This window comes from Sceloporus occidentalis, unplaced genomic scaffold (genome assembly GCF_023333645.1).
Source record: "Sceloporus occidentalis isolate IW3139 unplaced genomic scaffold, rSceOcc1.0.p SCAF_3, whole genome shotgun sequence".
Classification (NCBI taxonomy): Eukaryota; Metazoa; Chordata; class Lepidosauria; order Squamata; family Phrynosomatidae; genus Sceloporus; species Sceloporus occidentalis.
The window spans coordinates 27053254-27069757 of record NW_028316983.1 but is presented as its reverse complement, the minus strand read 5'-3'; the positions used below and the strand labels follow the sequence as shown (position 1 = coordinate 27069757).

At 44.1% G+C, this 16504-nt stretch overlaps 1 protein-coding gene across 5 annotated transcripts in view; it reads left to right on the top strand.

The window, feature by feature from the left end:
• The first annotated feature begins 14978 nt into the window (after positions 1-14978).
• The window catches only part of LOC149315678 (brefeldin A-inhibited guanine nucleotide-exchange protein 2), a 74954-nt gene continuing 73428 nt past the window's right edge, over positions 14979-16504 (top strand). For 2 of the 5 annotated variants that reach the window (XR_016280386.1, XM_089513871.1), the window contains exon 1: positions 14980-15253. Coding sequence is in view for 4 of the 5 variants with exons in the window: in XM_089513871.1 (XP_089369997.1) it covers positions 15112-15253 (142 nt within the window). In the remaining variant the exon portion in view is untranslated. Of the gene's footprint in view, positions 15254-16504 lie in introns of all 5 variants that reach the window. The other 3 variants (XM_089513872.1, XM_089513869.1, XM_089513870.1) reach the window with 3 other exon arrangements.

Sequence of the window (16504 nt, the reverse complement as noted above, 5' to 3'; positions counted from 1 at the left end):
GACCGCCCAGAAGGGGCAGTCTTGCGCCGCTGCCAGTTGCAGCATCCGGGAACTGCAGCAGCCAAATGGCGCGGTTCCCAGATGCTGCAAAGAAGGAGCGCGAAAATCACGCTCCTTCCTGTGTCCCGGAAGAGATGCTGCAAGTGCCGAAGCACGCACTCGCGGCGTCATTTCTGGGGCACGATGTGCGGACGCAGTGCGTCCACTACGTCAAGATGGCGGCGGCCGTGTGGAATGGCTGCCGCCATTTCGTATGGACTCAGTCCATGCTAGGGTTAGGTGCGTCTGGAAGAGACGCCCCTTTCTAACCCTAGCATGGACTGAGTCCGTCCTAAGGTGCATGTCTGTAATGGGCCTTGGTAAGATCAACAAACATACAACCACACTAGTGAACCTGAGAAGTTAAGTGGAAGACGGATCTCTTCCGGCAGGCCCTTTCTGGAATAGATAACCCTGGCCTCAGGAACCCTGTTCTTATGAGAGTCCCCAAAGTCCTCCTTGGAAATGCTACCGTAGTTTACTGTTTTATTTGTTTTGTTTTGTTTGTCTTGTAATAATGTGTATGTGTTAATGTTGTTTAATTAGTTGGTTTTAATTATTTAATAATTTTTTAAGGGGGGAGGGAATTTTGATCTACTATGTATTGTATTTTATTGTTGTTAGCTGCCCCGATTGACCTCAAGGGGCGGGATATAAATAAACTTTTATTATTATTATTATTATTATTATTATAAAACTTCCAGTGAAATCCCCCTCCTATCCTAAATCCCACAGCTTCAAACCAAGTTTAATTTTACTATCTTGTTTATGTGGACAGACTACTGCTTTGGGGGAAAGGGGGAGGTTACTGCTCATATGCTACTGTGCTAGAAAGAATTTTCTTTGAAAATAAAGAGGAATTGGAGACTAGGAGAAGAGAAATAGGGAAGGGAGCAGAAACCTCCTGAAGATAGAGAGGGGGCGAGTGGTTGGACATACTTACTCTGGCTGTCACTATTAGCATGATGTCCAACTGTGTCTTTAAAAAGCCTGACATTTTGATAGGAACAAAACACAACAGAATACTGTGTAAATGAGGGTAGGAAGCCCATAAAAATCCTATTTTCAGCAAAAGGTCATTTTAGGTCTTTAAAAAAAACAGGGCATACAAGGACAAATACCACCACTCCTGACACATCTGCCCTGGAAGAGCCTGCTTTCTTTTTTCTTTTCTCCAGTTCCTCTTTTTTCTCCCAAGACTACTTTAAGAAACAATATGCATACTTTTCATGCTAGGTACTAGTAATGTTCATGCCCCCTAGTAAATCCTCAATGCTCTGGATTACACTGTATAATCCTTTATGCTTTCAAGAATCAGCCTACCCAAATAAATTTAAAATAGATCGTAGGCCTAAATCCAATTGTTACAGTAGCATCATTAGAGCTACTAGTGAATGGTAAGCCATCCCTTTTGTAAATTCCATTGATTCTCTGAATATACTCTCGTTTGGACTACCAACATTAGCAAAACAAAAGACTAGCAAACATTAGGAAGAACTTCCTGACAGTAAGAGCTGTTTGACAGTGGAACACATTCCCTCAAAGTGGTGGTGGAGTCTCCTTCTTTGGAGATTTTTAAATAGGCTGGATGGCCATCTGTTGGGGATGCTTTGATTCTCCGTTCCTGCATGGCAGTGGGTTGGACTGGATGGCTCTTGCAGTCTCTTCCAGCTCTATGATTCAGTTATCATATCAGTTATCAATTCAGTTATTCTCACCAGTTGGAATGGACCTCAAAGGGGCACTGTATTGGAGCAAGTAATTTACCATTACAGCATTCTGATAGCTGCCCATCACAAAGTTCAGATGACTGCTGTACTTGATGGGGATCATTGGCAAAGCAATTTCAGAGGACAGGTAACTGAAATAGCATCAAGGAATTTAGGCTGTCCAGAAAACATGATAAAATGGGATTCTCAAAATGCAGGTAACACATTAGCAGCAGTATCTGGACATGTCCCCAAATGTAGGAAGCTGACATGGGACTGTCAGTCGATCAAGGACTTGATTAACATGTCTAGGATCATTGAAACACGAAATGCTTCTATTCTGGCTTAGCTATACAATTCAATAGATGTTTGTTGTATGCCTTCAAGTAGTTTCTGATTTATGATTGACCTAAGGTGACTCTACCACATAATTTTCTGGGGCTGAGACCGTGTGACTTGCCCAAGATCACCCTGATATCCAAAGTCATAGTCCAACCACTATGCCACACTGGCTCTCAATACATGTTTATTCAGATATACACCTCACTGTGTTCAGTAGGGCTCATTCTCAGGCAACCCTACAGAGGTTGGCAGCCTTGGGATGTTCCTTAATAAAATCTACAGTTCATAACTGAAATAATATGGGTCCTAGTGATACAGCAGCTTCAATTTTCTCATAAGAACTTTAAAAACTATCATTATTCATTTCAAATAGTGAAATAGATTGGATGGATTGTTCAAGATACATTTCCTTCTATCATGTTTGCTTTTACAACACAAGAAAGTCTGGACCCAAATATTGCAGCAAATCCTCAAGATACATAAAGCCGGATTAAGTTAACATCTTCCAGTTGTAGAACTTGTTTTTGTTGCAGGAGAGAAAAAAGTAGCCTTTTCCTGGATCAGTTAGACTCCTTCACAGAAGGGATCTCTAACAGGGAGGAGAATAACTTTAGAAAGGTTGGGAGTGAAAGAGAATCTATCTTCCATAAAATGAACTACATTAAAACATAAGAAACTGGAGGAAGTTAAAAAGCAGAAACAAGTAAATTTCCACAAAGCAGAAATAAGAAAAAAATACACTTCCTCACAATCCAAGCAGTGCTGACAAAGTAGGGAGCGCTTACTGGCAATTTAGGTTGAATGGTCATCTTTTAGGATTGCTTTATTTAGCTATTCCTGCATGGCAGGGGTTGGAATAGATGTCCCTTATTGTCCTTTGGAAATCTCTGACTCTTTTTGTATGTACAAATTAATATAATATTCAAACTAGAAATAAAAAACAACAACACATTAAATCTCAGCTTGGCAAAATACATGAAATGTGTGCAAATCCCATCTTGTGTATGACATCAGTTGTCTGTAATGTTAGTGGATTGGGTTCAGCAATAGGTTTGCAATATTCTTCCATTTGATGAAAGATGAAGGAAATAGATGTCTGTTATTTAACAGGTTGCTAAATAATGCCTCTACTCAAAAGCCATTCTTGAAGTACCTGAAGAAATAAATCACAGAGATGGTGTGTTGGTCTACAGCTCAGAACCATGCTATGCAATCACAATATAAGATTTCATCTCCTAGCCTCTGATTAAGTGGTTAAAAATTACTTCCGTATTGCACAGATTGAAACAGGTTTGATGTTTGTGAGGCATGACACACATATTTGTGCTATTTTAAGACTAAAATCTTCAGGATTGTTGTTGTTGTTATGTGCCTTCACGTCATTCCCTACTTATGGTGACCATAAGGCGAACCTATCAAAGGGTTTTCTTGGCAAACTTTGTTCAGAATTGGTTTTGCCTTTGCCTTCTTTTGAGGCTGAGAGTGTGTGATTTGCCCAAGTTTACCCAGTGGACTCTCATGGCCAAGATTTGAATCCTGGTCTCCAAAGTTATAGTCCAGTGCTTAAACCATTATATCAGTGGCTGTCTTTTCTAAATTTTACTTAGAACTGAATCCATCTACTGTTGGCATTTTAATATTGCATTCATTTTTTGACCATAGCAATAAATGAATTGGCAGCCAGCTCTTTTGCAAACCTTGAGGTCACTGAGATTATGAGTAAAATATACTTATGATCAGGTTTTGATATAAATTAAAGGGATTATGCCATACTACTCTTCATCATTCATTGCCTAGATCAATGGTGCCCTCAAGTGGAGAAAAGTAGATACAGCTAGAATCTCTCCAACAATTCCAAAATCCAATTCTGAGAAATCATTTAAATATACTGTGATAACATCACAACCGGATCAAAGTGGTTGGGGCCCTATGGCCCTAGGGTGACTGGGACTCTGGAGTTCCAAAAATAAGCTCCCCTTAGCATGTATATGTGACCTAGTTTTGCAGTGACTGAACAGAAACTAAATTAAAGAATAAGCAATAAGTAAAAAACAAAGTACAACAGACAGTAGCACAAAGTCCCATTATCAACCTTGTAACTTCAGTGTGACTAACAGCTGGATCCTATGCATTATTACTGAGTTACTGCAGCCACACACAAAATGTTGATTATAACAAAAACAAAAGCCCATTGCAATAAAAGACACAGCAGTATATTTGCAAAGCTGAGTGAATGGGGTGGTATATCCTAAGAGGTATGCAGAAAACCAATCTGTGGAACAGCAGCAAGTTCTGAGAGAATCGCAAATCTTGTCCTTTGCAGATTAACCATGAGCATCTCCAAATTACCCTTTTCAGAAGCTAAAGGTGAGAAGCAGCAGACAGTTTAAAAATTCTGCTCATGTGTGTCTTTGGTGTTTTTTTTAAAATGAGTTTTATTTATGTTTCTGTTTCGTCCTGCTTGTTAAACAAACAAACCAAAAGGAAAGAGGAAAATACAGACTACCAGATCAATAGTGTGCATTAAAAGGACTAAGAGACAGCACTTCAGGAAAAAGCATAGGGAGCACAGCGAGCAGCTTCAGAGAACAGCCACTAGCCACCTCTTTGCATGGAGTAATAAGGATAGTGATAGTACAGTAACCCACAAAGCCACACAAAAGTAATCCTCTGAGGCAACATTTTTCAGTTCCCCAACACTGCAAGCAATTTAAAGCATGAATGTAAAAGGCCTGGTTGGGGTCGGGTGGGGATACACTTATTCTGAGTGGAATGATATTTATCTCATATTCAGTTCATCCCATATTCAGCTCCTTTAGAGACTTATGACTCACTCCAAATAAAAAACATAAACAAAGCCTCCCTACTCATTCCAGCTTTTCATCATAGCAATAGCAAGTAGCAGTAGCAAGTACATTTCTATAATGCTTATCAGTGCACTTAAGCACTCCCTAAGCAGTTTACAATGTGTAAGCTCATTGCCCCCAACAAGCTGGGTACTCATTTTAGTGACCTACCGAAGGATGCAAGGTTAAGTGGATCCTGGAGCCCTGTCTGGGATCGAACTCACAACCTTGTGGCTATGAATGGCTGCAGTACTGGCATTTAACCACTGCACCATCAGGGCTCCCAGTATAGTCGGCCTTCCGTATCCATCAGTTTTTTTATCCATTAATTTAAGCATCCATGGCTTGAAAATGGTCAAAAATATATAAATTCCAAAAAACAAGCCTTGATTTTGGCATTTTATATAAGTGACACCATTCTACTATGCTATTGTTTTTAATGGGACTTGAGCATCTAGAGATTTTGATATCCCTGGGGGGCAGGGTGTTCCTGGAACCAAACCCCAGGAGATACCAGTGATGAACCAATCTTCATAAACCTAGAGCTGTCCAGATATTTAGAGCACAAATTCCATCAGTCCTAACCAACATGGCCAAGAAGGATGATGGCGACTGTAATCTAAAACAACTGTAACTCACCAAATTTGGGAAAGCTGCACTGTGCAGTTCATGGAGACCAAGTACACTTTTTTTTTTTTTTGCTTTTTCATGTATATATATTTTATTGATAGAATGAAATTAATAAATGTTTTTATAATACATTGATAAAATAAAATATTGGTTAGTTCTCCTTATAATAATATATAGAACTTTTACATAATATCCCCCATAATATGATATATCCCTTTATATTCCATTCTTTACTACTTTATCTAAATCTAATTCATATTTCTTTTCATCATATACTTTTCATAATTCCCCCCTTCCCCCATTTCCCCCTTCCCCCAAGTGCTCCCCATCACCAGAGCCTAATATCTTCTTATTACTCTACCTCCAGAATTGTAGCTCTTCCTCTGGTGGTAAGACACCTCCTTCTTTTACTAAAACTTTTTGTACAAATGTTTTCCATATTGCTTCGAAATCATTTCTCTTGATTATTCCTCTTCTAAACTTAATTCCACTAGTTAACTTTTCATTAATTGCTATTTGCCATATCTCTCTATACCAATCTTGTACCTGTAAATCTCCCTGGTCTTTCCACTTTTTTGCTATCATTAATCTTGCCGCTGTTAATAAATTTGTAATTAGATCCTTTATAACTTGGGTGCAGTTAGTTTTATCATATAAAGATAATAAAGCTATCTTTGGACAAAATTCTAAATCAATTTTTGTTATTTCTTTTATCTCTTCAAATACAATTTGCCAAAATTTCCTTACAGTTCTACAACCCCACCACATATGCATGTAAGTGCCTATCTCTTGACACCCTCTCCAACATAACCTTGAATAATTCTTATTTATATAACTTAACCTTACAGGCGTTAAATACCATCTCCAGATTATTTTATAATAATTATCCTTTATTCGTATAGAATAAAAATTTTAATGGCGTTGATTCCAAATTTTCCCCCATTCGTGGACGTTTATTTTTTGTGCTAAATCCTCCTCCCATGTTGTCCTAAGATAATCTTCTTTTTCATTATATTTTAATAATAATTTATATATTTCACTTGTAACCCCTTTCAAAGTTTCATTTGCCTCTATACTTTCTCTTTGCCTAATCAACTGTTCAAATTTTGTATATTCTCTAATCTCTCCAATATTTTTCTCATAGTTTTTTGTCCATTGTTCCAATTGTTTACAATTATACCAAGTTAATTTTGATCCTTGCAATTTCTCCTTTATTTTCCCTTTCTCCCTCATTATCTTCATCCATTCTTTTATCCTATATATTTCTTGACCTTTTACCAATTTCCCCAATTCTTCCTTTAAATTTGTTGGAAATTTTTTAGCATAAAAACTGGTGTTAATGGTGAGACGGCTGGCATTAATTTTTCTTTATTTTTTCCCAAAATTTCTAGTATGTTATTTAAAAAGGGGTTTTCTATTTCCTTCATTTCTTTCATAGTAAATTCTTTAAAAATATATTTTCCAATTTTAGCTCTATTCCTGTTATTTCCATCTCTAGCCAATCTAATTCCCCTTTCTCTATAATTCCATCTATAATATATCTTATTTGGTTTGCATTATAGTACAATTTTAATTTTGGGAGACCCAAACCTCCTACTTTTTGGGGTTTATACCAATATCTTTTATTAACCCTTACTTTTTTATTCCCGTTACAATAATTACACTAATACTTGCCAATTTTTAATTTCAACTTCTGATATTTGTATTGGCAACATCCTAAACAAAAAATTGATCTTAGGCAAAATTTTCATTTTTATTAATGCAAATCTACTGAACCATAATAGTTTGATATTTTTATATTCTTCTAATTTCCTTTTAATTTCTATTCTTAATTTTTTATAGTTCTGGTCCTCTAATTTTTGTAATTTTTTTGTAATTTTTATTCCTAAATATTTAATTGTATCTTTTACCTTTACATCTATCAAGCATGCCGAACCTGTCATTCAGCCACTCAGGAAATGTGAGTACTGCTGTACAGAACACTCATAAATGGGTATTTATAACTGCTTTATCAGTGGGTTGTTGTTGGTTTTCTACTTCCCCAACCTGTGGAAATTCTCCAAAGCCCAGTAATACCACTTCCTTCTGCCAGGATGGTGCTGCTGGCTTAGACTTGTAATTAGAACATTTACCTTATTTGTGAGTGTGAAACAGACGGACAGGCGGTTTTCACTAATAGCACATTAAAATTTTATTTTACAATAAACAAATTAAAAACATTTTAAAATCTCCACATTAAACACTCTACGGGGGGGCAGCCTAGCCTCCTGTGGAAGGGAGTTCCAGAGGGTGGGAGCAACCATTGAGAAGGCTCACTCTCATGTCCACCAAATGTGCCTGTGATGGTGGCAGGACCAAGACAAACTCTTCCCTTAAAGATCTTGGCATTCTTGGGGAGATACAGATGTTGTTGTGTGCCTTCAAGTCATTTTCGACTTATGGTGACCCTAAGGCAAACCTATCATGGAGTTTTCTTGGTAAGATTTGTTCAGAGGGGTTTTGCCATTGCCTTCCCCTGCGGCTGAGAGCATTTTACTTGCCCAAGGTCACCCAGTGGGGTTCATGGCTACCGTTTCTATAAACTGCAAATCTCAAAATACTTTATGATGGTCCCATGGCAATTAAAGTGGCATCATTGTGCTATATTTGTGTAGTGTGTGTAAAAGTACTTCTACAATTTCACTGGATAATCCTTATAGGAGCAGAAAAAAGGTTCGTTCTGATTTGTCCAGGCTATACCAAATTATTAGATGGTAATTTACTATCACTGCCCTCCTTCCTGTCAGTCATAATTCTTCTTAACTTCAAACAGTTTGGCATAAAAATTTTAAACTAGATTACCCCAAAGGGTTGAATTCAAAGGTTTATATGTTTAATCATATACTATTTTGAAACCCACATGGTTGCAATGTTTCTTTCATTCACTCCCTTAAGTAAGCCAGGCTCTGATTCCAAATCACCATATTTTTCAACCTCTACCAACTTTTCCATGCTACTCATCTTCAGCAAATATTCCTCTTTATTTTGAAATTCTGATGGTCAGTATTTTGCTTCTTTGTGATGGTTTTTAGCTTTCTGTCATTTCATGGTGCATAGTAACAACGGCAAAGTCCTCTGGGAATGTTAAATCAAAGGATGGTGTAAAAATGTTTTAAATAAATAAATTACAATCACAGCTTGGAAAAAGTTACATTTGGGACTACATGGATTCTGGGAGTTGTAATTCCAAAGAGTAAAATTTCCAAGCTCTTAATAATATATGTGGGCATTTTAATTTCCTTCACTCTCCCATATGCCCTTTTTTTTTGGCTAGGAACTCAAGGGCTGCTGCCACGCTTCACAAATAAAGCAGTTCAACACCAGTTCAACTGTAATGAGATCATAGGATTTGTAGGATTCATTCCCACTTACAAATAAATCGGTTTGTGATCTGAATCGATGGACTGATTCGACAGCAGAGTGTGGTTCACACTACATTTGCCCCGATCGCATTTTCCCCCTGTAAAATAACCCACTTGTGGTTCACATCCATGAACGAAATGATTCAAAATGGACCCGCTCCAGCCAGTCAAAGGACAAATTTAACTATTCTGATCTGCATCTGGTTCGCACTTGCGCCGAATCAATTTATCAAAAAAGACGCGGAAAAAATCAACGTCAAAAGGACGTGTGTTAAATGGGTCTAGCGCATGGCCCTCCTCCCTGAATCGCTTCAGCGATTTGGTTCATTTGAACCGATTAATTTGAACCAGTTAGGGTTGCCATATCCCGCCGGGGGGCGGGACTTTCCCGGTTTGGGGCGGGTCCGCACGGTCCCGCCCCGGTTTGGCCCCGCCCCCGGGACACCCCCCACCCCACGACGGACGCCAAGCAGGGAAAGGAGCCTCGCCTCCGTTCCCTGCTTGGCCTCCTCCGCTGGCGAGGGAAGCAGCCTGACAGCAGGAAAGGGTCTCACCTCGGCGGGGCCCTTTTCCGCTGCCTTGTCGCCTCCGCCGCCGGCGAGGGAGGCGGCCTGGCTCTGTTCCCTGCTTCCCGGCCTCTATGGAGGCCCAAGCCTCCACAGAGGCCGGGAAAGGGAGTGGGGGCCTCCCGCGATCGCGGCGAGCGCGGGCGCCCTGCTCCCTGCCTCTATGGAGGCCCAAGCCTCCACAGAGGCCCAAGCCTCCACAGAGGCCGGGAAGGGGAGTGGGGGCCGCCCGTGATCGCCGCGAGCGCGGGTGCCCTTCTCCCTGCTTCCCGGCCTCTATGGAGGCCCAAGCCTCCACAGAGGACGGGAAAGGGAGTGGGGGCCGCCCGTGATCGCCGCGAGCGCGGGCGCCCTTCTCCCTGCTTCCCGGCCTCTATGGAGGCCCAAGCCTCCACAGAGGCCGGGGAGTGGGGGCCACCCGCGATCGCGGCGATCGCGGGCACCCTGCTCCCTCCTTCCCGGCCTCTATGGAGGCCCAAGCCTCCACAGAGGCCGGGAAGGGGAGTGGGGGCCGCCCGTGATCGCCGCGATCACGGTGCCCTGTTCCCCCTTCCCAGGCTTCCCTGCTGCCTGGGAGACATCCTCTCCCAAGCTCCAGGGAGGCCTTGGAGCAGGCTCTGCGGCTGCGGAGCCCCTTCCCAGGCTTCCCTGCTGCCTGGGAGACATCGTCTCCCAAGCCCCAGGGAGGCCTTGGAAGACTCCGTGGTCGGAGCTCCAGCCACAGGGTCCTCCAAGGCCTCTGCGAGGCTGAGGAGGCCGCTTGTCATCGCGGCGATTGCCGCGATGACAGGCAGCCCCCACGCTCCTTCCTGGCCTGGGAGCAGGCCGAGGCTTCCTCCCAAGCCGGGAAGGAGAAGGAGGACAAGGTTTAAAAATGTAGGACCTTTTTAAAAAAAAGGTCCTACATTTTTAAACCTTCTCCTACATTTGTCCCGGTTTGGAGGTCCTCAGCTATGGCAACCCTAGAACCAGTTCAAAGCAATTTGCTATCCAGTTTAAAAGATAGTGGGAATCAGGCCATAGTTTGTTGTAAAGAGCTCCAGAGCTCTCTGACAGAGAAGGGTAAAAACATTTAAGAATCTCTCAGCTACATGACTAGAAGGAGGAATGAATACCCCTCCATACCCTCTGAATTGAGGACAACAACCACATCTTGACCAAATGCAGGGCTATGGCTATCATCATCATCATGTTTTCCCCAATGTTCCTTAATTATACCATCCTTCCTTCCCTTGTTGCACATTTGTTCGATCCAGCTATTGTTTGTATTGGGGGGTTTAGTGGTTTTATGTTGTAATGTTTTAGGTTGTATTCTGAAGTTTTAATTGGTGTGGGAAGATTGTTGGATGTTACTGGGGATATATGTTGTTTATTTTATTGTATTATTTTTGTATGTTGTGAACCGCTATGATCTACCTAGGAATAGCGGTATACAAATAAAATTGTATTATTATTATTATTATTATTATTATCATCATCATCATTTTACTTTCTTTCTCCTGTCCTGTATGCTTTTAAACACCTTTTCCCTGATGAAGAAGTCAGTGGAGCTTGCCACATGTATAATGTGCATTTTGGTTGGGCCAATAAAGGTATCACTCTTGTGTGGGTTTTGGATGTTATTGTACAGTGGGCCCTTGTTGTCCTCTGGGGGTTTTTAAAATTCAAATTTCAATATTTATTTATTAAAAATAAAATATTTAATTTTTTAATTTTTTAAAAAAATAAAGACATCACATTTTACCAAGTTTTCACTTAAGCCCCATCAGACCATGTACTGTGTATGTAAACGCATTTATTTTGTGTGTGTATTATTGTAATTTAAAGAGATGATTTTATTATTCATTTTAATTCATGATTTTTGAGTATATTGTATTAATTTGTAATTATCGTTTCTGGGAGGTAGGCCTCCTGCAGGTTTTATGTAATAATAAAATAAATAAAATTTTTATTTATATACCGCCCTTCCAACTGATCAGGGCGGTTTACATCAGGTTAAAAACAATACAAAAACAGTAAAACCATCCAACAATTCCATAAAACAAAGACAAAAAAGCCCCGGGTTAGCCGATCCCTTTGCCAGTGCGGAGGAAGGAGGCCTAAGGACTTTAATCAGGGAATGCAATCCCAAACAGGAAGGTCTTTAAATCCCGTCTAAATTGGGCCAGGAAGGTGGCTGAGCGGAGCTCTATGGGCAGCGTGTTCCAAAGGGCCGGGGCGGCGATGGAAAATGTCCTCCTAGTAGTGGAGACAAACCTCGCCCCGGGAACCCTAAGTAATTGCTGCCCAGATGTTCTGAGGGTGCGGGGCGGAATGTATGGGGAGAGACGGTCCTTCAGGTATCCTGGGCCCAAGCCATTTAGGGCTTTATAGGTCATCACCAACACCTTATATTGTGCCCGGAAGCGAATGGGCAGCCAATGGAGATCTTTTAGCACCGGTGTTATATGGCTGGCCCTGGAGGTACCAGTGACCAGCCTGGCTGCCATGTTCTGCACCATTTGTAGCTTCCGGGTTTGGTATAAGGGTTGCCCCATGTAGAGTACATTGCAGAAGTCCAGTCTCGAGGTTACCAGAGCATGTACCACAGTTTCAAGGTCCCTCTGGGCCAGGTATGGGCGCAGCTGGCGAATAAGCCGAAGCTGATGACAGGTGCTCTTGACCGTCGCATTCACCTGAGTAGTCAGGCGAAGGGACGAGTCAAGAAGCACCCCCAGACTGCGCACGGAGTCCTTCACAGGGAGCGTGACCCTGTTCAGGACAGGTGGAACCACCGCCATTCCTGGACCAGGGGAACCTATCACGAGTACCTCCGTTTTCTCTGGATTCAGCTTGAATCGGTTTTTCCTCATCCAGCCCATTACTGACTCCAGACAGGCCACAAGAGGAGAGACGCCATCCTCAGTCACTGCATCAGTCGGAGACATAGAGAAAATTATTTGGGTGTCATCAGCATACTGATAACCCCGCGCCCCATGTCTCCGGATGATCTCTCCCAGCGGTTTCATGTAAATGTTAAATAGCATGGGAGACAGAATGGCTCCTTGAGGGACCCCAGTTTTAAGGGCCCTCTCATCGGAGCACACGTCTCCCAGCTGCACCATCTGGGACCTTCCAGAGAGATAGGAGCGGAACCACTGGAGCGCAGTGCCACCAACTCCTACCTCTGCTAGACGTCCCAGAAGGATACCATGGTCTATGGTATCGAAAGCCGCTGAGATGTCCAAGAGCACCAACTTTATTTTTTAATAAAGGTTTTACGATGGCCAATTTAAGATCAGATGGAAATTGCCCTTCCCTCAAAGATGTATTAATAATCTGGCGTAACAATGAAGTCACAGCCGGTCCTCCCTGGGCTGCTAGCCACGAGGGACAGGGATCGAGAGAGCAGGTTGTCTTCCGAACACTTCTGAGGATCTTGTCCACATCATCGGTACTTACCAACTCAAACCGATCCAGTTTAATAAAGTCCACAGAGGCCATGGATGCCTCTACCCTAGGTTCTGCCTGAATGTCGGCGTTAAGATCTTCGCTTATCCGAGAAGTTTTATCCGCGAAGAAGTTGTTAAATTGGTCGCAGCAGGCCTTAGAAGGTTCAAGGATCTGGTTCAGGGCAGGAGGGAGCTGAGTTAGCTCCCTGACTACCCTGAAAAACTCTGCTGGACGCGACTCCGCGGACGCAATACGAGCACCATAGAACGAATTCTTTGCTGCTCGTATCGCCTCTCCATAGTCCTCTAACAGTTGGGCTAGGAGAGTCTTGTCGTCTAAGCGAAGGTGTTTCCGCCAACGGTACTCTAGCCGTCGCAGCTCCCGCTTCCTTGCCCGGAGATCTTCCGTATACCAGGGCTTACGTTTGGAAGCGGGTCTGAGAGGGCGCTTGGGAGCGATACTGTGTATAGCCCTCGAGAGACCGGTATTCCAGATACCAGTCAGGGCATCAACAGAGTCGCCGTCACTTCCAACCATGTATCCCTCTAGGGCTTCTTGGAACCTTTTGGGTTCCATTAGCCTTCGAGGGTGGACCATCCTAATAGGTCCACCACCCCCGGGAGGGATCTGGGTAGAGACCTTGATTTTTGCCTCAACCAGGAAATGATCCGTCCATGGCAGGGGGGAAATATTAGTTATTTCCGCCCACGGATTTTCCGCATCCGAACAGAAGACCAGATCAAGAGTATTACCCGCACAATGCGTGGGACCCAAGATCAGCTGGGACAGGCCCATGGCCGCCATGGTATCCATGAATTCGCGAGCTGCACCGGGTGGAACATAGCTGGCCGTGAGGGAGATGTTGAAGTCACCCAGGACAAGTAGCCTGGGCGTCTCCAGCATCAGTTCAGCGACCAGCTGTGTCAGCTCGTTAAGGGAGTCCATTAGCCACACACACACCCCGCCCACCTAACCTGGGCTGGTCCTTCACCGAGAACCCGGCAGGCAGGGCCTGAGCCCACACAGCATCCCCTTCAGGCCCAAGCCAGGTCTCGGTAATGCAAGCCAGATCGCAACTTTGGTCCTCCAACAGATCGTGGAGGATGTGGGACTTGTTGTTGATCGATCTGGCGTTGCACAGGAGCAGCGACAGGGTTTGTGGCACGGTTGGAGTGACCCTCAGGTCCCTTAGGTTGGGAGGGGGACAGGAAGGGGAGATAGATATGAGGCATCGATCTCGCCTTCCCCTGGAACGCAAGTCCCTCCTCCCACCGCCATACCTTCCCCTGCCCCACACCACCTCAATAGGAGCTCCGCTCAAGGCGATGTTATCCCCTTCCTCCCCAGCCCGTGCATCCCCCGCATCCATGACCTCCCCCCACCCTTCAGGTATTTCAAGTCACCTGATTATTCTGTACAGCGCTGTACAAAGCTAATAATAATAATATTATTAATAATAGAAACATTGGTCCAAAACACACTGCAGAAATAATCCAGTTTGAGACCGCTTTAACTGCCTTGGCTCAGTGCTAGGGAATTCTGGGAATTGTAGTTTTGTGAGAGGTCGAGACTTCTCTGTCAGAGAGCTCTGGTGCCACTATAAACTACAATTCCCATGATTCCCTAGCACTGAGCCAGGGCGGTTAAAGCGGCCTCAAAAGTGGATTATTATTTCTGCAGGGAACTGTATTTTGTGGCTTGTGGGGTTGTTACTGTACTTCACATGAACCACAAATCCCAGTGATTTAACGGTCGTGGCAGTTAAAGCGGTACGAAACCGCGTTAATTCTAACAGTGCAGACTCATCCAAGGGCGGCCTATTGGCCTTTATCCCTCAGGAGCTCAGCGCAAGCCCCGCCCTCCATGGTACGTCACTGGCTCCGCCCTCTCCTCCTACGTCACTGGCTCTGACAGGGCGAGCGCGAGGGAAAGCCGTTGTTGGCCGCAGCAGAGAGAGGGAGGGGAGGTCACGTGACGGTTCCAAGATGGCGGCGCCGTGTCGCTGTCCATCGCCGCCAGCAGCAGCAGCAGCAGCAGCAGCAGCAGCAGCGCCTCCTCCTTTCCTGAGGGAGCCGCGTTTCTTCCGGCTGCGGGAAGAGCCCAGGTGCGGCCGGAGCCCTTGAGGCGGGGAAGGGAAGCGGAGACCATGCAGCCCCCGGCCTCCCGCGAGGAGGACACCCGCACCAAGAGTATGTTCGTCTCCCGGGCCCTGGAGAAGATCCTCTCCGAGAAGGAGGCGAAGCGGCCCCCGCACGGGCAGCTCAGGAGAGCCTGCCAGGTGGCGCTGGGTGAGTCAGGGAGGGAGGGAGGGGACCCAGGCCCAGCCCAGCACCCATCGCTCGCCCGCCCGACCACCTCCCAGCCTCTCAGACGGCTGCATCCGCACTGCAGACATAATCCGGTTTCATAGCGCTTCAAGGGCCGCGGCTCCCTGCTGTGGCATTCTGGGCGCTGTAGTTTCTTGTGGGACGTACTAAAACTATACTAGCCCATAGAGAGTCATCAGGGAACACTTGCCCATAGAGAATGTATTCCCCAGTGGTTCTCTGCGATGGGCAAGTAGGGTTTCCCTGTGGGCAAGTACTGCCATTGCTTTTAGTCCGCCCCGTTTGTTGTGGCCTAGCTGCCTTCCTGCACCTTTCAAACAAACAAAACACAAGGTCAGGGGATCCAGAGGACTGTGCAACAACATCCGGAATCCACCAAACATCAACAGCAAGACCTTTATGGGCATCCAACCAAAATGCACAAAACATGAGAGTTTGGAGGAAGAGTGTTCACAGGCTAAATGGCATTAAAACCTCATATTTCCTCAGTGCAAAAATATCTTTCGTCTCATACACACACACACTCTGTGTACGATTTGTGGATTTTAGGACAGTATTAAAGCCTTGTGAAACCAGATTATTTCTGCAGTGTGGACGCAGCCGCATGTCTGTGTTAAGGCTGAAGACCTTGGACATCTTGGTTCCCAGCCCAAAGGTTTACTACTCGGAGGATATTCCTGTGAGGTCGGTTGTCAATGGACCTTAGTAGGACCCTGAGGAACACTGGTGCCACCATAAACTACAATTCCCAGGATTCCCTAGCACTGAGCCAGGGCAGTTAAAGCGCTCTGAAACTGGATTGTTTCTGCAGTGTGTTTTGGACCTGCAGTTCTTGGGATATCGAAGCTCCATCTCTGGCCAGATGGGCGAGACTTGGATATTGACAGTGGGCCCTCTGTATCCAACTGTTCGTTTTCATCCCTGGATTCAACCACCATCCGCAGCCTGAAAGTATTACAAAATAATATAATGCAATAAAAAGTAATATAAATTCCCCAAGCAAACCTTGTTTTTGCCATTTTGTATAAGGATCACCATTTCACTATGCTGTCATATTTAATGGGACTTGAGCATCTACGGTGGAAACAAACTCCTGCGTCTGCCCACTGTATTGTGAAACTCAGAAATGCCTCTTTGACGATTTCACAATGAAAACTAGCTCTTACCGACATGCCACTTTTCTCCTACACTTTTCCTTAGTAAAGGCCTTCT